Genomic DNA, 25,010 nt, shown 5'->3' with positions numbered 1-25,010 from the left:
GGTGTTCATTCGCGTGTCAGACGTGCTTGAGGTAGGACGCGCGACGTTCTCGTCTACGTTTCACCTCGTGCGTCCTCTATCTTTCTCTCTCTCTCTCTCCCTTCCCTTCCCTCCCCTCTTGTTGTCGCGGGGTTATTGAAGGCCAACGTGTCCGTTCCACGTGCGCGACGCGCACATCCACACAACGCACCTTCGTTTCCGCTCTTCAGTCGGTTTCCGCATTGAGAGAAGACGTCACGTGCAGCACACCGCGTCTTGTCCGCTGCCTCGCATTCACAGGTACGTGGCCAATGGAGGGAAAATTCGCATTTTTAATCACTCTAGGGATCCTCGCGTGCATGTGCGTAGATTTCGGTTTTATTCGTTTCGAGTGATGGCCATTGATGCCGTGACGATGAGTGAACAAAGTGGGGATTACTAACAATAATAAGTGAAAACGTTGACGGTGTGAAGCTGACACTCGCGATTTTATATCCAGCCTGTGATATCGTCGGAAACTAAATAGAGAAAGAAGTTACTCTGGCTACATTTATAACGTTTAGTTAGTCTATTTTATTCGGTGTATAAACACCATTGTTTCCTGATACTTTTTGACACTTGTGTTTTACTATTTAAATTTTTCGATGTCGACGAGTACAACGAAAACCACCGTGAATAAATATTTCTTGCATCTCTGTATCCTTTACTTTCATGTTTGATTTCCAAACATTTTATTCGAAGAGCCGAAAAAGAAAGTGACGATGAAAACGACTGTGTTCCTGTATTTTCTTATTCCTTATATTTCGTTTCTCGTACTTTTGCTATTCGCTGTTTCTCGAGGTACCAATCCCGAAAGGTACAATGAAGATTTCTTACATTTTTGTACTTTCTTATTCTCTTATCGCATTATGTTCTCTTGTGTTTTTCTATTTTATTTCCCTCGACTCCTAAACCACGCGAGAGCTACGACGAAAATTACCGCGAATAAATATTTCTCAATGCGCAAAATATAGCAGAACTCCGTATATAACGGGATTGCAAAATTGCTTAAAAAGATTCAGTTACCATACGACAGTAAATCGTTCAAGGTACAAAGGCATTTCACTTTGAATGGGCTTACAAAGTAAACGAACGAGATCAGAATATTTCTAATTGATTTGCTGCGCTTGCAGTTTCTGTGGTTTGGTTTATTCGTGACACGTAAAACAAATCGACCGGAAAGTTATAGTTATACATTAATTTGCGTGAATAACTTCATGTGTAGTATGACAGTTGTTGCTAGACCGCGGATGTTTATGCATTCTTGAGAAATTTATTTGCAAGTATCGACGAAAAAGGAATACAACGTGCAAAAATATATAAAATATGCAAAGACAATACTTTTCCTGATTGTTGAATGAAAAAGTACGAATTTTAATACAAATTTTAATACGAACGATGCAGATCATTATTAGATTGTGGATTTTTATGCATTTGTGAAATAAAAATGCACAGACTACGTGGCAGAGTATTTATTTCAGCAGATGAAACGAATTTCCATTTCTTAAGTTCGCGAAGATACAAAAATATACAAAAAATCCACCGGTCTAGTCATCGTTCTCAGGAAAATGATGCACGTTTTGAAATGTAATAATACGAGACGTGTGTCATCAACTTCTGCGTTCAAAATCCGACACCTGATCTTACGTTGCACTTCAAATTGAATTATCACGAGCACGCTCTTCTGCAAAACTAGCAATTCTGACTTGCACTCGTTTGTCCGCCCACCAGAGATTGTTTCTAGGAAACAATTTTCTAATTAATTCTTCACTCGTGCTCATAAAAGTATAATATTGCTGTATACGCCTCTAGTTATTGCTATGCAGAATTATTGTGGAATAATTAAAATCCAATGAATACTTCCCTTGTAGTCAATAAGACGTAATTATATCTCCCTCTGATAAGGCTAAACATAAATAAATAGCCATCGTTCAGCACACTTTTGACATCGTGATCGATAGCCGCGTGGCACTTGTCGCCGAAGTTGAATGATTTCCCCGCAATAACGTGTATTTTAGACTGTTTGAATCACAATGGATGGCAACACGCGACGCTATAGTACGCGATGGCGCATTGTTTCTCCGTGTCAAACGTGAGACCTTGTAGATTCGCGCGGCCCGCGCATTTCTGAGACTTCCGCAATCGTAAATTCAAAATGGCGCGCACGCGTCTATTTACCATAGCGTGATCATACTCACTATTATCACGATTCATTGTACGAAACATTAGAAATTTAGGTTTCAATCCAATACGCTCGCTTACGAATTCTTGTTCAATTCGATATTTCAGTTTTGTTTCACAGGCTTCTAGATCCAATCCTACCATGAATATTATTCTTAACAAACTATTGATACATTAGGAAGTTTATAGAAATTCGTGTTTTAACTCTTTGTGCATCGAGTTTCTTCAATTTTTCTATCGTTAAATAATTTCAGAGAAAAAGGAATCAATCACCTGAGCCTTCATTGGTTGAATCTTTATTTTTCGAATATCTCGAAACCCGAACTTGAAATCTGTCTAGCAGATGAGTATCTACAGACATTTTGTTCTGACGTTACATTCGATATTAAATTATGCGAATGCGAATGATGTAACATAAATTCGAACATTAAAAACTTGAAAAATAAAGTTTCATATAAGAGACTACGAATATTTAACAACGTTTAAACATTCTCGTGGTCTAGCTAGAATGTTCAATTTACACATCTTTTTTTTAGCAACACAAGGAGTTATTGTCACGTAAAAATGACACAAGTGTTCGCATAAAGTGATGTACCTTTCGACGTACTTTCAGAATATAAAGGGTTCAAAGGTACTCGATCCCACCTGTACTATTGCAGTTACTGCTCGATCCTCTATCCCAGTTTCTATTTGTCGGAACTCGTTCGCGCAATGACATCAAAAAATCAACGACCAGTTAGGCTTTCTACCTTTTCACCAACGTCGCGAATCCCTTTCGTTCGTTTGTTCCCTCCGAGCGTCGATACCGCGTCACAGCACAGGCGTAAAAATCATCCGGCCATGTGTATATATATATATATATCGTTCCATATAAATTTGCGATGCTAACATCACTCGACGTTCCAAAGTGTTGCACGCGCGCGTGCAATTCCCGTTGCAATAATGTTTTCCCACGGAAGCGTATCCGGCCTTTATGCCGCGAGTTCTCGCGAATTTACGCTGGTAGAATCCTGGCCCCTTGTGCCAGACCACCGGCACAGCCAACCGGAGGGGACAATCGAGCGAATTCCACAATTCCGCGCGATGTCCGCCGCAAATTTTCCGATAATGGAACCGTCTGAATGGCAAAAACGCTCCGTCCGTGCGCCGTTATTACAAAGCGTGCAGGCGTATTTGACTATTGCGCCGGTTTCCCAGTAAGACGTAGAACTCATTACGAGTTTTAGCCGATCGTACGTATTCAATCTTCTCTCCCCGTTAATTATCGATAAATACCGGCGGATTTTGCCTCGGAAGAGAAAAGAAAAGAAAACAGCTTGATTTCCCGACGATTTTCGCGATAGTTGAAATTAGTCGGTTCGTCGTGTGGTTGAATTATTGGGGCGGGCGGCGAATTGTTGATTACGTATACCAGTTGTCAAATTTTACGTTCGTTTTGCACGGTCGTGAATTATGGGAAAACCGGGACGGTTTCGCGTGTCACGTGAGTAATGGCCACGGCGAAAATAGTGGCCGGGACGAACGTGAATTGATAACACGTGACGAATTCACCGGTGTCTCTAAGCAAGGTGAATTGTCGTCCCGAATTGCTAATGCCATTGTCGTGATGCCTGTAACGAGATTACTCGTCGTTGTTCAAGGTTGCCGGACTTAGCCCGGACTATAGTCGCGACATTAACGCGAATTATGACAGCAGATTGAAACACACAATAATTCTCTTCTCTCTAGTTCTTAACTCTTGAAATTATTCGAAACTTCGTAATAATTTCAAGGTATAGATTTCGAGGTATACTTCATTTTTTTAGGAATTTTTTTAAGATTGTAGAATCTAAAGAATTTTCATTTTCCGGAATCTAAAGAAATCCAATAATGTTAATCGATTCACGAGAAATCGCACGAATGAGACATTGGTTCTTGACAGTTCAAAAGTTCTGTTCTACATTATTCATCAAGCGTGATTTGAACCTTTTCATTTATTGTAAAAAGATAAATTACGCATCGAGACGAACCACGATGATTAAATTTCGTTTGATTCTTTTCGTACGTAGAACTTCATCGAAAAGCAGGCTAATCTTGATTCGTAAAATTAATCAACAACTAAAGATTTCAATTGCAGTAATTATAAAATTGCTTTACAACGATTGAAACGTATCGAATTTAGATTAACTGTCAAGAAAGCTGTGGACATTGAGATTTTACATTACAAATTTTGTTGAAGCCTCGTTTGCTTCAACGATCGCCTGTGCATCCTGGTACCGTCATAAATATTAATCGTACAATAGCATCTAGATACCATCGTAAATGCCAGCTGTATAGTAACGTTTAGATACTATCTTAAATATCTAAATAACCCGTTAATTCCTAGGCAATTCAGAATCAAGTCGAATCTAATTGACTATAATTAGCTTCCGATTTTACTATAAAACTACTCTTTGACAGTCATTTGTCTGCACTCATTCCTTGTTAAGTCAGTCAGCTCCTCGTTTGTCTCGGACATTTCTGAATCTGAATCTCTTCGGATCACTCTTTGGTAAAATCTATCTATTTGGATTAAACGTGCTATCAACTAAACTAATCTCTCTATTAATCTATTTCAACGCGGCTGTGTGTTACAATGTGTTAGGTTAAACTGTAGATAGTGTGAATCAGTTACTGAAACACGCTACAGTGAGTCGTGCTTATAGTTCTCAACACATTTCGTCGTTTCATCTACAACGAGCCAATAGACGACTCTAGTCTAGATACAATAATATTGTATTAGATTGCAAAAATTTAGGATACTTCATTTTCATCTCAACGAGATGGAAAATTGTAAAATTAACTTTGAAATTCGTAATTATTATAGTCTTAAATGTATCAAATGACAACAGTTGAAAATTAATTTTAATGTCTCGCTGAAGTTTTTGCGCTACTCAAACCAGGGCGCGTATTTCGTTGATGTCGATATCGTTTATCGCGAGGCAATATTTCATTTTGAAACGGTTATTCCCGTAATATTTTGTTCGTTATCGTTGCTTGGTGCAATTTCGTTCACTGCCTCTCGTCTTTCCTTTTCTTTTTTTTTTCTTTTTTTTCCTCTTTCTGACGTCACAATCGTGTGTTTATTGTGCAAACGACAAAATGGAAGTCTTTGATCGAGGCAAGAGAACGCGATAATTCTCTTCGGTCTCGAATTTAACGCTTGTTTCTTTCTGTTTTTTTTTTTTTCATGTGCCTCTTTCGTCTTTGGATCTTAAAACCTCTCTGCATGTTGGAACAGTTGGTGTATCTTGGATTTAATAAGACTTGCATTAGTTCAAATGTCTTTCTTAACAATGTTGAACCAGATGCTTCAAAATATCGGATTATTTTCTAACTCGAGTATCGTTATCGATTGTAGCAGGTGTGTTAATCGCAAAGAATAAAAAAAATTAAAGGCTCTTCAGATTATCATCTGTCCGATACGCATTTTAAAACACCAAAAGAATTCTAAAAGGTTGAATAATCCATTACTGAATTTTTTTCATTGAAAATTGTTATCTTCTTTCAAAGAGGATATTCGATAGTTGAGATTTGATATGTGAGCTAAATTTACACAAAGTGATGGAGATTAGAATGTATTTCGGTTTTTTTGTAAATGAACGATAACTTTTTGAAGGAAAGTCACGAATTAATTTTTATTGATTAAAATTTATTAATTAATTTGCACACGCACACACACTCACACATACAATTAGAGTTCATGTAATCGGAGTTCAGGTTCACGAACAAGTGGATTCGACCAGTAAGACTTCATTTAATCATTGAGCGAAATTTGATTCAAATAAATGGAGTGTCGCATAAACGGAGTTTCACTGTAACGATGCGATGTTCTCAAATTCTGTGTTTATTAATTTTTAAATTAATAAATAAATATGTATATTAATTATACAAATTATAACAAATTAATAAAAATGAAAGTAACAAAATTATAATAATTATAAAGATTTTTATACTTTATTAGATATATAATATATATCGTACGCATAATACAGTTATTAATATAAAATATATATATATATATATATATATATATTTTTTTTATATCTATAACAGTACTGTTTTATCATTAGCTTCAGTTTTAAAGTTATGACTCTTCTGATTCGACTCTTCGTCGATACTAAACTACATTGTTGTAATACGTGTCACGAAAACTCACGTGCCGATGCATGCATCGCAACACGTTTCAACATATATATATATATATATATATATACATCACACATACAATTAGAGTTCATGTAATCGGAGTTATATATATACATACGTATAAAGATCGTCTTACTGCGATCTACGTTTATCTCTGTACGAAACTGGTTTTAAGCGTGAAATTGTCGAATGCGCAGTTTCACTTTGTTGGCGCGGCACGGACCTTCAGCTGCGCGCATTTAAACGCGCGTATGTAAATACGTTTTATGCACTTCGGGAAAATTGTGTCGCTGTCGTCGTCGTCGTCGTTGAAACGTCCGGTGTAGACGTTTGGCTGACGGAACGAACAAAAGGCCGCCGGGCGCGTTCGTTTCAAAGCTTTTGCCGGGGCGGTGTACAATCCGCGCGCGTCCTCGAAAACGTGTCGCCGCTAAATTCGAATTCGCATCTCCCGCGGACGTGTACCCATTCGACGAACGTTCGTCAGCGATAAAAAGCGAGAGAGCGAACAGAAATTCGTAATCTGAAAGCCTGGTTTCTGTTGCGATGTCGTGTATATTTTTACGTATCCATACATTTTATGAAATGTATATATATGTATGTACGTGTAAATTTAATCTCTCTTTCACTCTTCTTTGTTCCTCTTTCTTTTTTTCTTTCTTTCCTTAGACGTAAATGGCCATTCTCGAGTTTGTCCTTAAATGACATTTTAAAATAATGTCACGCTTGAAAGCCTCTCTCGCAGCAGCTTCTAGGGAGAAGGAAACTTCGCAAGTGTATACTAAGCGCGCTTGGTGGTCTCGCGTTTCTTTTACGACGCGCGCAGTGATATGCAAATGATGTGCAAATTTCCTCGTTCTAAAACGCGCTAAAAAGTCCCGTCGCGGCCTGCGAGCAATTTGCTCGCGTCGCTCTTCACCCGGACGAACTTAAATGACACCGTGTTTCCAGGGCTCGTTTGAGAATGATTTTAAAACGAAATCTTCGCCGGGCACGCGAATCCGATTAATCCGGCTCTCCGGCGATTCGAGGGGAAAGGTCGTACGTCGCAGTTTCAGGAAATTTGAATTTTTAACCGAGTCGTGGCTTACGAAAAATGCATGAGGACGAATCTTGTAAGTAGACAAGAGGATGAATTTAACCGGAAGTCCGATATTCCATTTGTACGCATCAGGCGAAACAATGCAAGTCCACCGAAAGTCTCCCTTTTGCGAGAGATCTGCGGGCTTCCACAAGAATTACTATGTAAATTTCAACGCGAATAGATCTTCCGTATGATATGAATCGTTCATTTACTGAAGGGCGTTTATTCGGTATACTCTGTGCATTTACACTGTAGAGAGAAAACGAGTAAACGTTGTTAGTAAAAAAGAATTATTAATAACTTCAACCTTTGAGCGTGTATGTTACAATAGAGACGGATTAACAGTTTCTTTGAGGATTATATACGAAGAAGGCATTATTAATTTACTTCAATGAAAACATAAGTAGCATAATATACACCGAAAGTTTAAATGCACAATATACAGTAATAATGAACACAACGATAATATATAATAATTCGACTTGTTTGATAATTTTAACCTCTTGCGCTGGAATGACGTTCCACGCACGTAGAGAATATTTTATTGTAAAATTGCAATATTTTTCTCAATTTTAAGTATAACCCAGGCAAAACAAATAATAAATTTATTACTTCTCAGGAATTTCTATCCAGTGATATCATGTCGACGAGTTCAGGAGAAAAAGAAAGCGACGTATTATTGTATAGGATTCGGTCACTCGTTACGGTCCGTAATCAGTTGCCCAGCAACCAAATGGTTAATGATCATCCAACGAAAGTATCTCGGCAATAGGGGCACGAGACTTTTTCCTTTTTAATTAAACACGCACCTCGTCGGTTCCCGATTTTTCGCGTTTCTCGATGTAACGGTATAATTTTCACGAGCTTCTCGAGCCTAACAACCGACTCGGCTTAGATTCGAACGAGCACACGAAGAAGCTAAGAGGGACGCGGCAAACTGGTGGAACTAAATAAACTCTGGCCTGGCTGGCAATTTACTAAATTGGAAACGTCTTCTGCCTCCCTGTTTCCGTTTCGCGCGAGTGTCCAAGCGGAAAGACTCGTCGCGACTCTCGGACGCACCTGAATATCCTCCTCGCCTCCTTATTAGGCCGCCTTTAAGGCCGAATCAGTTTACTCTCGTTCGCCTGCCTGCGAACGCCCCGATGAAATTAACTCGATGCACCGATTCCCCATTCCGTTCTCTCCTCCTCTCTCGATCTAATAACGCGCGCTGATTGTACATTCAGACACGCTAGAAAGCAATTTCTTGCACCTGTCGCGCATTCATCCGACGTTCAACGAGTCGGTTGATGCAATTACAAATTATCGACGCGATCGTGCAAACAGACCGATCTTTCTTGTTCTGTTTTGCACGGCCGAGCGACAGATCGACAGGGAGAAGTTCTTTTTTTTTTTTGCGGGACTCGCGGGACTCGTTTTGCCGGTTCTCTCTGCTTCTTTTAACCAGAAGCCATTAGATGGCTGGATAATAGCTGGCGAAACTACTGCCACCGAACCGCCAATTTAGATTAACTTGAATCGCCATTAAAAACTCGGAGAATTATAAAGAGTATATATCAAATATAATGGGCGAATTCTCACGGTAGTAGTCTCCAACTTTTCTCTCTCTCTTTACCTTTTCTCTCTTCTCTTCGTGACTCTTTCTCTCTTTTCTGGCAAGAGTCTCGTTGATGGCGTGAGGAGTAAAATGTTCTTCGTTTGTTGCTTGATCTTCCGTAAACACAGAGAAACAGATGATCAATTGGTTCTGGTTATTTACTATAATTCGAAGTGTGAAAGTTGATTGTTGCGAATAAATCATTCGACACTTTTGCAATGGTGTGTCGATGAAGCACAGCGTGGATAACTTTCAAGTTACACGTGTGCATTTATTTGCGTAATCGTATATTTACATTTTGAAGATTCCAGGGTTTTGCTACTGTATATTATCGATGGATCATTACGTAAATACCAGATAAATTATTCATAACTGGATCGCGGATTTTTTACGCAAATGGTGGGAAATTTAAAAATTCACAAATTTATTGCTTTCATTTCAGAAATAACGTAATCAAGTAAAAAGTAATTCTATCATGTCCGAATCGAATGAATCGTTTCATTTTTTTCATTGAAATGAAATAACTCGCCTCGGCGCAACGTGATTGCTTATCCGACGATGTTTATGTAATTGAATCAGAAACTATTTGGAAAATTGTTTGTCGAAATAAATATAAAATACGAAATTAAATAAAAATTTCATTCGGTGATTAGATGACGAAACAAGTAATGGAAGCATTGGCTTATCCAAGTGAATTAATGCAAAATTATTTCAAGATGTAACGCTGTGTCAAATTGGATAAGATAATGCATTTTTTACATAATCATTTTCCATATGTCATCATTTGTACAACGATCGAGTTTACATAATTAGTCAAAGGCTACGTAAAATATATGCAAGTTAATAATTAAAGTTAAATAAATTAATGAAATTTAGGAACTAAAGGTTAAAACTGGAATAGAAATGAGAAAACTATAGGTAGTTTGTGTAAACAATCAAAATCCATGAAGTATCGAAAGTAAAGTGCTTGTAATATTTCTGCTTGAGCTACATATTTGTTGAATAACATCGTTCAATTTCGTTCAGATTCTGTTCTTTTTGCTAATCTCTGTAAAACTGAACGTAGTCTGTTTATAACAATCATTAATCCCCCAGACTTTAAATTGGAGTAAATAGCTGGCGAACTCGAGCAAAGGAAACTTTTCCTCGCTGCGGAGTAAAAAACGAATGTTAATCATAGAACGCTGTATTCGCCGAACGAGATCCATTCTTGCGTTTGTAGTTTGCCGAACTGAAAACGTATGTATGTGTCTTTCACTTCAGGTAAAATCGCCAGATGTCCGCCGGTTGTATCACGTCAATTTCGGGAATATTTCCACGGCATTGCATTTCCGCTTGTTGATCTCTAATTGAACGATTGAAAAGTAGAAGAGTTGAAAATATTTTTGGGGGAGTCGCTGTTTACTCGTTGATGAAAGAAAAAAAAAAAAAAAGATAAAAGAAAAGAAGAAACTGTGACCTAGAAGGAAACGAACACTCGCTTGCACATTTCTAGAATGTCCTCTCTCGCGCAAACATATTTTTCGCTACGACGTTCTTCAATCAGCGAGCAGTTGTACCGTTTGCAAATCGTTTATTCGGAAATTGCCGCAATTATGGAACGACACATTTCTCGGGTTTTGCTCTTTCGAAGGGGACGCACCGTGAGTCCTGTAAATTCGTGTTTAACTTCGCAACGAACAGTCCGCGAGTTTTAACCGGCGGCGGATTTTGGCATTGGGGGGAAAACTGATTGTGCCATTGAAAAAAAATCCCCCACGGTTAAATTTGGGGATATTTATGCATGCTTGGGAAATTTAAATATGCAAAAATGCGTGGGAACGTACATGATATGCAAAGATATACAAATTCGTCGGAACATTTATATTCTATTTCTTTACGCTACGTCCATTAGAGGTTGAAAAAAGTATTCAAATACTTACCTTATAAAGTGCTCTTATGTACCTTGTTCTGTGCGTGATATAAGACATTTTAAACTTTCATTGCTATTCTAATGAGGCACGATTACGTCGTGATTATGTTATTTAAATTTTAAATTGATTTGAATATCTACGTGCAAAAATTACGAGATGTTTATTACAAATATATATATTTAATAGAAAATCAACTAATAACAATGTATTATTGTTGTTATTATTAATTTAAGAGTTAATAATATGATAAAAGAATTAAAGACTAGAAGCTTACAATTTTCACATACATACATACATTCACATTCATTTCAGATTTGACGTAATCAGGTCACTCGTGTCCCGTTAGAATAACAATGAAACTTGCAAATGTCTTATATAAGAGATGCAGTACGGACGTAAAAGTATTCAAGATATAATGAATAATCGACTGTTTGAATTTTTAAGTACATAATTCTACGAAATATCCTACGTTTTTTCAGATTTGCTCGATACTTTGTACCAGCATGATCGTGTCAGTCGAGTCTCACCAGTAATGTTAGTGAAATTTCGAAATATTTATCGTTGGTCGTGCGTAATATATTCATGTATTATTCGTAATGTATTCGCGAATTTTGTGTAAAATGTATATTTACATAAAGATTCGTAGTTTTCATCAACGATATCTCCCCTCCTCCTCCCCAAGCTTTGACGTCGAATTTCAAGCAGTGTTTTTAACTGATCAGACCACGGTTTGACCAGTGCCGCAGTGTACGCAACTTGGCACCAGTCGTTGGTTTGCCTTACATTGCCATATAAATGAGAAGAACCGCTGCTCCATTTATTTTCCGATAGATTAAAATAATCCCGAAGGGGGAGAGCTAGCCAAGAGGTGTCTGACCACCGAACGTATCTACTTGGCTCCGTCGCACCGATTCTCCATCTATCTGCTTTGATTATCGCTTCGATTATTTTATCGATCAGACTTTTTTCCAGAAAAAACGAGAAAAGAATTCATTTCGCTTATTGCGCAGAAATCGAGAGAATAAAAATTTCGCGACGGTTGTCATTAGACTGCGGATTTTCATGCACGAAACTGTAACGTACGTAATGAACAAAGAATATACGAGAGTTTTCGAAGTATGGTATTCGTTGTAATATAAACGAATTGCCTAACTGGGTTCCATTGTTTAAATTATATTCATGAAAATTTTATATTCATGAATTTACATAATGACTCGCAATTTAATTGCTACATTCTGTTCAAAATTGGAGCAAATTATAAATGATGATGTACAATTATAACTTTATATATATATATAGTGTAGTATAATAATAACGTAGTAATAATTTCAGCGAGATGTTTCGATAAAACTTAAAACAATTATTACATATACTTAATGTACAGTATCATTCGCTTTTATTATTAATTTGTTTCTATAAACATCCAAATTCACTTCAAAGTGTGTATAATTGAAAATTCGTAATCTAATTTGTAATATCAAAGTTCTATTAAAAATTGAAGATATCGGAGTAAACGAATATGCGTACGTATACGCAGACAGAGTTGATGTATTCGGGAAGGATGATTTATTATCTTGGCCATTCGTGTTCGTCGATTCAAAAAAGAAAGAATGACGTTAAATATGCTACTTATGAATTTAATTAAATATGCTAAGATAGCCGCAATATTCAACGAGGAGATATTTACAGAAATGTTTGTATCTTTGCTCGATAGAACTGAAGGAATAGAGATTCCTCACGTCCTTTCGTTAAATATTACCAGTACTTTGAACATTTCATGCTGAAACGTGAATTCTTTATATTCCTGCATCGCAAATACACGCAGCATCCACGTAGCTTTCTTTATACTCTTGAATCATTAAATCCGCTGTAAACACACGAATATATATCCGCGGTCTTATAGAAGCCACGTTTAGCCGGCCGTCAATTATTTCGCTGTTAATTGCTCGCCCGTCAAACAAAAACGTAATCGCCTCCGCCGGGGCGAAAGTTCGCCTATTAACGGGTTAAAAAACGTAGCCGTTTTTCAGCGTAGTTGCCGGATTATACGGGAAAGCTCGGAACGCGTTGCATCGAATTATGAATTTCGTAGAGCTGTTAATAACTCGCGTATCGACGATGCTCGGTTTATAAAACCGATATTCGATAATCTGATCGGATTAATGCTTGAAACGCCTGCGCGGGCCATCGGAGGAAGAGGGAGGGGTTGGTAGGAGGATATCGCGTATTCCTGTATCGTATGTTTTCGAGTAATTAGCGTTCGCGTTTGCAGCCAGCCCGCGTGTACGCTCTTCTTTCTCCCTTTGTCCCCGTTTCCTTTGAATCGAGAGCTGGGAAGGCGACGTAACCGGGCGCGCGTGGTACGGTCAAGCGCCCGCCGTCGTTCCTGAGTCTCGTTTACGCGTCCTTCACCGAGCAATGAACAGAAGCTGGCCGAGATAAAGCACCCGCGAACTGCCCTCCCTCCGACCTGTTTCTCTGTTCTCCTCCCCCATGGTGTGCCGCGATACACTCGCGCGTAATGGAATTTCTCCCGTCCTCCCCCGTACGTGCTTTCTTCCTTTCTGCCTTTCTGCCTTGTCGATTTTTTTTCGAAGGACGCTCGGTCGCTTTTGATCGTTCACGAAGGTTCGAGAAGATCGAGCGTTGAGAAGTCGACAAGCTCGCGCAGATTCCACAGTTTTCTGAAGATCTCGGTCAACTCTGACGTTTAGAGTTCAACAGAACTGATGAAAAAGAAAGGAATCGTACAAACGCGCAAGTTCCAAGGTGTTGTTGCGAACGGGAAATTTTAATTTTCAAAATTTCCATGCGTGTCAAAATTTTTCTAACTCTTTTTTTTTTTTTTGCAAAAAGAGCAACTTTTTTTTCCACTTGCTGGAAATATCTTGGAAAAAGAAAATGAGTTCAGGGTAGTGAAAACAGAAGCTTCATGTTTTATAATGAGTAGATTGTTGTATGATCTTTTTTTTTTTTTTTTTTTTTTTTTTAGTGAAATTCATATAATTTGAAGTGTCGATTTTTCATTTAAACTCGAGTATCAATATTTCATTTAAATTAATTTGTGGTGCAGAACTGTCTCCGTGAAAACAATTTATACTTCTCAGAACAGTGGTGGTAACGATTTAAAATTTCTTTTTTGTTTTTGGAAAGTCAAGACATCCTACGAAACGGCGAATGTTCTGCTTTTTTTTTTTGTACTCTGCACGCTCGATAAAATATTATTAATGTTGAAAATCCAAGGACGTGTTTTGCCCACCACTGTGCCTGTGACGCATAAATCTGTCTTGCGCGTCGTCGAGCTTTATCTTGCAAATACTGCGGACGTATCTTAAAACGTTCCCTTTAATCGTTTAACGTGTTCATATATAAATTTTATCCGTTTAATTGAGGAGAAATCGTGACCTGCGACCCAGTAAAGAAATCGCTATAATGTATCTTACATTTCACGTTAATCCCAAGCTAGAAATCGCAACGGCTCGATCTTTCATTCGGTTCGAGTTTAAATAACGACGTCCTCGTTTTTTTGTCGAAAATTTCGCAAAGATATTGATCCACGACGCGTCCATTCAAGACGCGGCGACGATTTATAGCGGCGATAGGAGTCGATCGATTCAGCGAGCATAGTTCACCGCTGCGTCTATTATTAGAGTCGAGGAGAACCTCAGTCGTCGTCGCAGTTGAGTCGCCAATCCATTGTGTTTTGTCGTAACGCGATCATCCCGTACAGTTCTCGATACGACATTTATTATTATAAACGACGGCCACGTGTCGTTGAAATATTAAACGAACGTAGCATAAGTATTTTTATTTCTTATACAAAGTAAACACGAAGCAATCTCGGATATTCTCGTTTTAGAAGTAAAAATGTGTACATGAGAGAACTTTACTGTTGTTTCTGGCTTGGGAATTAAAAATTAACTCGTGAGTAAATCGATTATCTTACCCGACTGTTTGGTAAAATAGTATATTTGGTATATTGGGATGAAATGATTTTATTGTAACAGCGGCACAATCTGTTTTATGTTTTATAAACAGGAATATGTACATGAAATCACATCGTCTTGTTTTGATTTGAAATTAAACGCTTATTTGTGAGTAAATTGATCATCTTACCTTATTTGATTGTCGAGCAAGTTGGCTCTATTAATTTAACGAGTATAATCTCACAATGTGAACGAGCCAATCTTCGATACTTAGTATTATACAATTCGATCCTTGATATCAGCATTAAAGCATTTAAGACAGTCTTCGTTAGCTCAGGATTGCCTTTCTAGTCTATGTATTTTGCAATTTATGCATTATGCTGTCTTACGATTAAACTTACCTGCTTAACTTTCTGATTTAATTGATATTTTAATTTAACTATTGCGGAACAAGTTTTGACTTCTTTTCACGAAGAATCATTAATATGTTTTAAATCTATAGAATTAGGATTGTTTTGACTATTCGATAGTTTTAGCGTTAAACAAGTATCCAAGTAAGAATTTCGAGTACTCAGATACTGATTGTGAGCTCTAGTTCATCGTTTTTTAATCTTTTGACGTGCTCTCGAACAACATATCTATTAATCGAATGATATATCATCTCAGTTAGCTGGTTGTTGTCCGAAATAATTGTTAAATTGAAATATTTCGTTGTTAAATTGTCATTTTATTCCAAACAAAATGTGCCCGAACTTGCTTTCGTTTACTTACGTGTGTCAGAACTTCATAGTCTCTTGTGGATTCGCTGGCCAGAGATTAAGAAATATTACGTAATATCCGATAGACAGCATACCATAGAAAATCGACAGAGATAAAAAAAGAAAAAAAAAAAAAACACTGCCACTGTCTCGTTTCGATCTCTCCCCTAAATGGCTGGGTTCTTTAATTTATCGACTAAAAAAAAAAAAAAAAAAAAAAAAATAGGAGATAAAAGAAAGGAACACGTTTCCAGCACGACTCGGTGCTTTAAACTCGGTCTAATCGGTACTAATAGCCGGCGAAGGAGCAAAACTAGGGCAAAACCCGATGCAGAACGCGGCTGGTAAGGTCGTGCCGATGAAAGTTCTCCGTTTCCGAACTTAATGCCTCTTGACCAGTTTTCACGGCTTATTATTGATGGTTCGTTTCTCCCGAGAAACGAGCGAGACTCGCTCGGTCACGTACACAGGACTGTCTTATTTCCTTCCTAAAAGATTTATTACTCGCTCGAAAATCTGCCAGAAACTCTTGAAACTCTTCTCTTAAACCGTCTCGCGCGTTTCCACGTGGCTAAGAACGATTTTTGCTGTTTGTTTAACATTTAACGTTGCCTGTCACCTGGCGGCTGGTATTTTTATTTTATTCGAGGTTCGTGACTTGTTTAAAGCGTTGAACGTTTGTTCAAACACTCGAACGATCGACGACTAAAGCGTAAAATTTCCATCAGAGGCATTGAAGTCCAAAAAAAAAAAAAGAAAAAATAGAGAAACTTTATAATACAATGGAGTATGCATGTTTTTATTTGTATGTTTCATGTAAAAGTTATTTAAATCTTTAAAAATATGCTGTTTATGAAATATCTAACAAAAATTATAAATTGGTATTGTAACAAAAATTATAAATTGTAAATTATAAATATCTTACGAAAATGATAAATTTTAACCACGTTGTTAAGACGTGGAGCAAGACTGATCATCGTTTTCTAGATCGTTCGTTCAGAATCTGAAAATATATATTTTTGAACGATTAAAACATAAAATAAATCATTGAGTGTCATAGAGAGGGAGAGAGAGAGAGAGAGAGAGAGAGAATTAATCGAAAGGTAAAAAAAAAAAAATAACTACATAAATGATACTATAAACTGAAAAAAAATGCATTACGTACAATATTCATTCCATTTTTATTGTTTCATTTATATATTTTAACATAATATCTTAAGAAGAATGAAATATTCCCGTCTCTGGGGAATAAAACTCACTTGTAATGTACACGTGTTTCTACAAGAAAGAAATTTGTAATTTTGATTAGTTACTTGCACTTTATACGCAGCTTGTGATTGAATAATCGATACGTTACGAATGATTATAAATTTTTGTCTACATAGGAAGAAAAAATAACGAGGGAATAGAAGGAAAATAAATTCAAATAGCATTTTTAACCTTGTGCAATAGATTTCAATATTTTTTCAAAAAAGAAAAGTTCATAGTTATTTGTGTCGTGGAAGAATTGTAACGGATTGCTCGCTTGTTAAACACCGATTATGGGAAACATTTCAAAATTGGGTTGGGTAATATCAACGCCACACGAGAAAAACATGATAACTCTATTTTTCTTGATTTTCTGAGTTTCGTATTAGTCGATGGATAAAAACAAGTATCTCAGTGGAACAGATATTGTATCAATTCAGGAAGTTTGACAAAACAAGCTTAATAAAAACGTATATGGTTTTGATGAAACGTAAGAAGAAACTTATCATGTTTTTTCGTGGCAATCTGCAGTGATTCATAAAAATATCCGAACATTGTGCATGTCGTAGCAAATATTTGAAAATCACAGTATTACTCTGATGAAATACGACGATTATTATTTACTGCAATCTAAAAAATAAATATAGAAGCTATTTATTAAGATATTACAAACATACACATATTATACGGCATTTTAATTATGAACTATCCGTTAAGGATAGTTCACACTAAACATTGAGGCTTGTTGATGTAGTTGATAATTAGCTGTTTAAATATTACTTTTACGATCTCGGTCAAACGTCGAACTCGAGTTGAATATTTTTGTAACATCTACGTATTTCTTGGGATTTCAAACTTGGTCGATTAGCAATCGCGATAGCAATGTTTTAAGTAGTCGATAAAATTTTCAAATATTTCGTACGACACGTAATACGTACAATATGTCCGTAAAAAAATTCCTACACGTTTGTGTCCGAATAATAGTCACAGGTAGTGATGAAAAGAATCATCCTACCGTACGAATCCTTCATCAAAATAAAATTCTACCACTCTCGTCGTTCCACTAATGCCTTCCAGCAACTCTCTGCTCGAATACGAACAAAGCAGCCTAGCTGTGTAATCTAACTCGTGGACCAAATATTCCTTATCGCACGAAAATGCCTGTTGCGTTGCAGCCATTCGAAAACTCTGTCGTAAAGACTCGACTTCCCCGATTCGGGGCGGCAAAAGGTCGACACGATAAAACGTGTGCTGGTCAAATGTTTGTGAACGAGGAGGGCGAACCTATCGAGTCCTCCCCCGTTGTCAGGTTTAACAATATCCTTGAACCGAACGGTTGGTTGTTTGCGTTGTAATCGTATGGTATCACGTGCGCGGAATCGCGGACAAAGTTTAGGGGGCCGCGCGAGCGAGTTTCGGTTGGTTTAGGCAGTCAACTTGGCCCCGCCGCTCTCGGAAGCCACGGACTCGGCGAATAGCTGAAGTTGCTTCGATTAATTCTCGTTTCTCTCTCGGAGTGCGGCAAGTTGATGGAGCGCCCGCGGCATTGGTGTCTGCGTATTAAATGCTCATAAATCCGAGGCACCTGCTCGGGCTAAATCTTCAGCCGTAAGTTGAATTTCGTAATTTCGTTGGCCGCTTAATGGCTGCATTAAGCCTGGCGAAAGCTGGCGTATTGTGTTTTCCTACTTTCCACGGCCGCTCGACATTCCCAATGAATCCCCAACGAACAATCTTTAGCATTCCCCCGTTGACATTAATGCTTCCTTCTTCGCGGGATGCAAAGCGTGTAACTATTCTTGTTCGAGAATTTTTTCTCTGTTCCTCGTCGATTGCCGTTTCACTCATTGCTGATTGGTGCTCCATCGTCCTTTAATTAACGTCACTAACTGCTAGGTGGTTTTAGAAATTAGCGTCGCTTCTTTTTCTTTTTTTTTTTTTTTCAACGATTTCGAACACGGTGGTAATTCTTCGTTTCTCAAGCGCCTCGCGATAGCTTACGCGTTACTAGTACATTTTGCAAATGTCAGTTTCAAGGGAAACATTTGAAAAGTATTTCTGAATGTCTAAAGTGAAATGCGAGTTTGTTGCAAGATTGTGTGTAAATTGTTAAAAAAATGTGATATTTTTTCTTATCTTTTGACATTATTCTTTATTGTCCATTTAATATTTGCGTGACATTTGAAAAGAATATACTAAAAGCACAAGTAACGTAAAACATAATGATGGAAATATTTTAGTTTTCCTTTTTGATTCATTTGAGCATTGTCTAAAGATAAAAAGTGTAATATTTCTTCTGTACTTTTTAACATTATTCTCTATTGTTCTTTTCATATTTGCACGACAATACACAGTATTAAAATAATTGTAAGAAAAAAACAATGAAAATATTCTCCTTCTTTAATTCATTTGAGCATTGTCTAAAGATTTCTTTTTTCTGGCTCATTATGATAAATTTCCTTGTAATAAAACGCTAGTTAATCTTTGATAATAAGTTTATCGAAAAACAATTGAATATGTATTGTGTAAGTCATACTACCTTCAGGATGACGAATCTTTCAGAATGATTAATGCTTATCTTCAGAAAAAATGAGAGCTAATTAGTCAACGTTGACTCACAAAATATACTCTGTCAATTTTATCAGCATTATTTTGCACACAACAATACAATTGTCAGTCGTGGTACATCAGACTACGTTGATGACATATACTATAGTAAAAGTTTTACAAGTTTTTCAGATATAGATTCTCTTCAGTAGACTGCGGATTTTTATTTTTATAGGAAATTTAATATAAAATCTCGAAAGCAAAGCACTTGCCTGTTATACAATTTAATATAAATTTAACTAGGGAAATCAATTTCTGCTTCTGTCTCTTTTTTTTTTTTTTTTAATCGCGATTCAGGAAAGATCGACAATTCATTTCTCAGTTGTTATAGTAGCTTCAGCGGTACGTGATTCGCTGATTACTTTTTACATTCAACTCTTGCTTTTGCATAGATAACTTCGCGGTAAACAGAGGGCCTAGATTCGAACGGATCCAGCGCGCACAGTTCACCGTTGCATAAGTAAACGTTGCACGCGGAACTCGCGTTTCCATTCTAGTCGCATTCCACGCTGCTTTCTTTCGTATTTTCACTTCGATCGAAGCAATTAACATCGCCCGGCGACGTGTTCTCATTCAAAGGAACGATCACACATTTACGGAGAAACGTTCTGTCAATCGTTGACCGATAAGCGGATAAGGCAAGTGTCACGGGTTGCCGCGGTGAATCACCGTTTCTGCTCGAGATTAGATCAGATTGCGCGTAACGAGAACCGGGAGACAATAAGATCGTCTCTTCCGTCGAACAACGTCGCGGCCAGCGTTCACTTTACTAACTCTGTATTGTCTTTTAGGGTAGCAGAGACACCTCCTCTCGGCGGTGGTACCAACGAATCGCGAGCCTTCGACCATTTTTCGAAAAGGACGAGAGCCGCTCCAGTTCGCCTGAGGAGAGACGAGAAACAGGGTGCGATACCTGAAGCGAGAGAAGACCGAAAAATCGTGGTAGCCGGCAGAAAGACGACGCACGAAGACGACGAGAAAACGAAAGGAAACGAAGAGAGGAGAGTGAAACGAAATGATGACTCGCATGCTGCTGCAGGAACCTGGCTGGAAGATGGAGAGGAAAGGTTCGGCGTTGTTGCTACGCAGGGACAGCTTGCATCTGAAGAGCGGCCGAGTCTGTTTCCGCTGCGACGTCGAGGTCCGTGAATTTGAGCGTGACGAGGATTACATGATCGAGGCGGAACCGGAGGCAACTGCCAGCGCGCTGGCAATGTGTGCCAGTTGCCTGGCCGCTCTCTGCGTGACCGTGATTCTACCGTGGCTGTTGATCGGTGGTTAAACACGCCTCGGTGAACCGACCGTCTTGGGGTAAGGGGGGTGTCGGGCGAGGCGTGTTAACCTCTGGCAAAACGGAAGTCGTCCCGAGGAATCGTCGACTAGAAGAGGAGGACAATTCCTCGACTCGGAGGGAACTCTGAGGGGCTGCAGGAAGTCCGAATGGAGATCGCTCTGGCAGATGAGAAAAAAGGACACGAGGAGGATCGGCAATGGATTTAAGGATTCGTTCGAAGAGACTCACGGAGACACGATGTGGCAACCGATACGAGTTCCTAAATGGTAGTTTTAGCCTTTAATTTTTAGTCACTTGTGTAATTATTTATGTAATTGATTTATGGCTTCAGATAAAAGGAAAATACGGCGTTTGACATCCTTTTTCTTTCTTTTTTTTTTCCTTCGACGATTAACGAAAAGGAAGAAAGACTCGGGGTTAATATTATTCGAAAATTCTACGTGGCAACAATTTTGTTGAAACGAGTGTCTCCAAATTTTATATACTGGTTCTTTATGTAATTATTCACGTAATCGGTGTGGCTTGAAATGAAAGAAAAATACGACGTTTGACATTCTTTTTCTTTCTTTCTTTTTTTTTTTTCCTTCGACGATTAACGAAAAGGAAGAAAAACTCGGGGTTAATATTATTCGAAAATTCTACGTGGCAACAATTTTGTTGAAACGAGTGTCTCCAATTTTTACATACTGGTTCTTTATGTCATTATTCACGTAATCGGTGTGGCTTGAAATGAAAGAAAAATACGAAGATTAATGAAAAGGAGTTCCGAGTCGAAAGACTCAGGGTTAATATTGCTCCAAGATTCGACGTGGGAACACGTTATTTCTAAACGAAGTTGAACGTTTCAACAAATCCATCGATTGTTTGTACAACTTGGTCACTTTGAAATGTAAAAATATACGAAAGAAACTTTCGAACTTGTGAAGTGTTTTCACCGTTTCTTCTCCCCCGAAAGACAAAATTCGAACAGGAGTATACCCCATCGAAAGAGTCCCCATCAGGATGAACGTTATTTGAACAAATGACAATTTCAAAGGCAATGTCAAAGATATACATACGTAGAACGACGTTTTTTTAGTCACTAGTACTAACACACCACCGCGAAGTATTAACTCGCAACTGAGAATCACCGTGTGCAATCGGTAGTAGTGTATGAATGGAAATGCGAAAGGGATTTCTGGATGGTGGAATGCTGTCACCGTCTCTTCCTTCTCTTCGAGAGAGGGAGAGAGTATCATTCGAACGCGAGTGATTACCTCTCAGTGACGAAAAGAGTCAGGATATTACAGCCTTCGTATTTATTCGCTGATCCGTGTCGTTTGCTTTAAGTTTCCGTTTCGCAGCGAGGTATACGCGGAAACAAGACCGGTGGACTCGCTGTGTTCAAGTAGATTTCCGTGAAAGTGGAGTGAACGAGGAAGGAAACTGCGCGATATGGACTTTCTGCATCGATACCGGCAAACGAGATGAAAAAAAAGAGAAAGAGAGAGAGAGAGAGAGAGAGAGAGAGAGAGAGAGAGAGAAAAGAGAAACACATCAAAGGGAGAACGGTGTACCCGAGCGTGCATTAAACCTCCTTACTCGTTTGACGGTATCGGCAAATCCTCCGAAACGGAAGCTGTGAGCCTGTGCCAAACGAGAGTGGTACTCGAGATATTCGTGGAAATCTTCCGTAACTCGCGGTTCGCTTACTTTTGCACACGCATACACACGTTCTTTCTCAGAGTGTACTAGCTGCTGCATACACCGGAATTATACCGCTAGAGATGGGAGCGAGTACCTCACAAGTACCAAGTTCGAACCTCGTAGTATTTGGATCGACGTTTCCAAGCGTATTCGAATCGCGAGTGCTTCCAGAAATGAGGATGACACTTCTAAGATACAGCGTACACTATATATGCTATACCATGCAGTATATATTATATACTATGTTCGAGTATGTACTGGATACTTGAATATCGGCGGGTAGAGATGGGATTGAGTATGAAAGTAGGTTCAAATTGTTTATTCTACGAGTGGAGAATTGTTTAGTCTTCGACTGGGCGTAGTGTGTCTCTGGGAGAGTTTGAACACGCAATTTTGGTTCAGTGTATACTCGAATCTTGTGCGCGTACGATTTTTAACGTGACATACGTGCAATTTAAAAAAAAAAAAACACGTTTCTTGTTCACATAGAAGAACTTATTATTCTGTATTTAGATATGTACGAATAGTAAGTTCTTTTATGTGAACAAGAGGCCCAACGTCTTTCGTGCAAGATAATTCTAATTATTAGAATTATGAAAAATGGTCTATCGGTTCTATCAGTGTAAATGCCTCTCACGCTTATAGAAAGTCTCACTCTTTAGACCCGAAATTGGAAGCCGATCATTATAACGTGTGTTCATTAGAAAGAATCTCGTTGTAAACGAGTAAAAAACAGTTGGAATGGTTGAATTCTTAGCTAGAAACGAGAAAAGGTCATTGACTTTCAAAAAATCGCGCGAATGTTTCGAATCTTAGGTCGAGTTGCTCGAAACTTAAAGGTCATTCTGTTGTATAAAGTGAATACAAATCGAGTAATCATTTCAAATTCACTTGGAAGAACTTGACTCGGATTCGTGAGTGCACGGTTACAGTCGAGCCCATCTCTTCGCGCCACGTAACGTACATACATATATTCTTCCTTTTCTTCTATCGATGCTCTCGCGTAATAACCGAATCCCATTGAAACGGAAGAGTCCACGATATACACACACGTGGCGGCTTTGTTCTCCTCTCGCGATGTTCGAAATGATAATCTTCACCGTCGTCGAGCGGATTTCGGTAATACGTCGATCCGCGTTCGACATTCCCTCTCTCTCTCTCCCTCGATCAATTACATATTTTTTCGCGGACGCGCTCCTGAAAGCTTTGGTAAAACTCGCGAAGTTCCGCAACGCGCCAAGTCAGCAAATGGAAAAGTTTCCGCAGCGTGGAAATCGACGAACCGGCGTCGGATTGAGAAATCGAGCGAAGTTTCGAACCCCGTCGACTGCCAACAGCGTTACAGTCCGTTGCCCGGCGAACGAGCTCCGAAGGAAAACCAGAGGGATTAACCTCCTGCGCTGGAATGACGATTTAAGTAAACCAAAAATAGGCGAAACAAATAATAAATTTATTTGTTTACTAATCTCTGTCCAGTAATATCATACCGACGAATTCGAAAAGAAAGCGACGAATTAATTGTTGTATACGGTTCGGTCACTCGTTACGGTCCGCAATCAGTTGTCCAGCGCAAGTGGAAATTTTCGGCTGGGTCGCGGTATTGAATCGAGGGCTGGAAAGAAAAATTCACGACGTTGTTGTAAATATGAAAATATCTGTCCACATGGTGAGGTGCAGTAGTGTATGTACAGTTGGAACGTAGAAATGTAAAGAGAGATATTTTCTGTATAAATGTATTCAAAATACAGGTATACGTAACTGTATATTATATCCAGTCGTTCGCAGTAATTGTTACGTACAATTTCACGAAATTAATTAATTTGGTTAATTAAATTACTGTGGTAACTTGTACCGCAAGACAAGATTCTCAATGGTCGTTTCGTCATACAAAAATATTCGTACGCAATATTATTAATTAATGTTCGCGTTAGTAGCTGAAAGCGTACAAATGGAGTTAGCTTCTTTTCTTTCGAAATAATTGCATACAATCTATTGTCATTAATTAACTCTCCAAAATTTTCTTAAGAATTCACTCTTTGCGAATTGACCTTTTTCTTTATTGTAACATACATTTACATATAATTAACATTTGAATATATTTAACAGCCGAGAAAGAGCGTTTCTTTTTGTGTTTCTGTAGTACGAATACTTTTGTTTCTCACTGTAGCTCAGTCTGAGATGGTGAACTTGTATTTTTGTCTCTCACTGTATTCGTATCTGTGAGATTTCTAAACAGCAAGTGTTTTCGAAGATCGTTGGAATTATTGGCGTTCTCGATTAACCTAAATACGACATTCTCGCGGCCAATCTACATGGCAACCTCTCTGGTATCTGGTATCCCGCAGAGTGTCTTCGATAAATCATCTGTGTGTACGGGTGTGGAATTTTGCTAGTCTAAAATAGGGAGCACGAAAGAGAGAACGACTGAGAGGGCGAGAGAGAAAGAGTGAAAGATCTCTAAATATAAGCTGATGATTGATCGTGTGTCTGTGAAAGTGGTGTGTATTCGAAGGAAAAGTGAAGACGCG

General features: G+C 38.3%; 2 protein-coding genes across 4 annotated transcripts in view; both read left to right on the top strand.

The window, feature by feature from the left end:
- Positions 1 to 25,010, top strand: part of LOC122539115 (sestrin-1) — a 233,758-nt gene that overhangs the window by 50,734 nt on the left and 158,014 nt on the right. The gene's annotated exons all lie outside the window — the stretch shown is intronic.
- LOC122539124 lies at positions 13 to 21,709 on the top strand. 2 transcript variants are annotated; one of them, XM_043673784.1, is made up of 2 exons: positions 13 to 279; positions 20,294 to 21,709. In XM_043673784.1, exon 2 carries the CDS (start codon positions 20,518 to 20,520, stop codon positions 20,782 to 20,784), a length of 267 nt encoding a protein of 88 aa, XP_043529719.1. In that variant the 5' UTR covers positions 13 to 279; positions 20,294 to 20,517; the 3' UTR covers positions 20,785 to 21,709. The 2 variants fall into 2 exon arrangements, with proteins under 2 accessions (XP_043529719.1, XP_043529720.1); XM_043673785.1 differs by lacking the exon at positions 13 to 279 and adding an exon at positions 14,651 to 14,887.

Source organism: Frieseomelitta varia, unplaced genomic scaffold (assembly GCF_011392965.1).
Source record: "Frieseomelitta varia isolate USP_RPSP 00005682 unplaced genomic scaffold, Fvar_1.2 scaffold_191, whole genome shotgun sequence".
Classification (NCBI taxonomy): Eukaryota; Metazoa; Arthropoda; class Insecta; order Hymenoptera; family Apidae; genus Frieseomelitta; species Frieseomelitta varia.
This window is presented reverse-complemented; position numbering and strand designations above follow the sequence as displayed.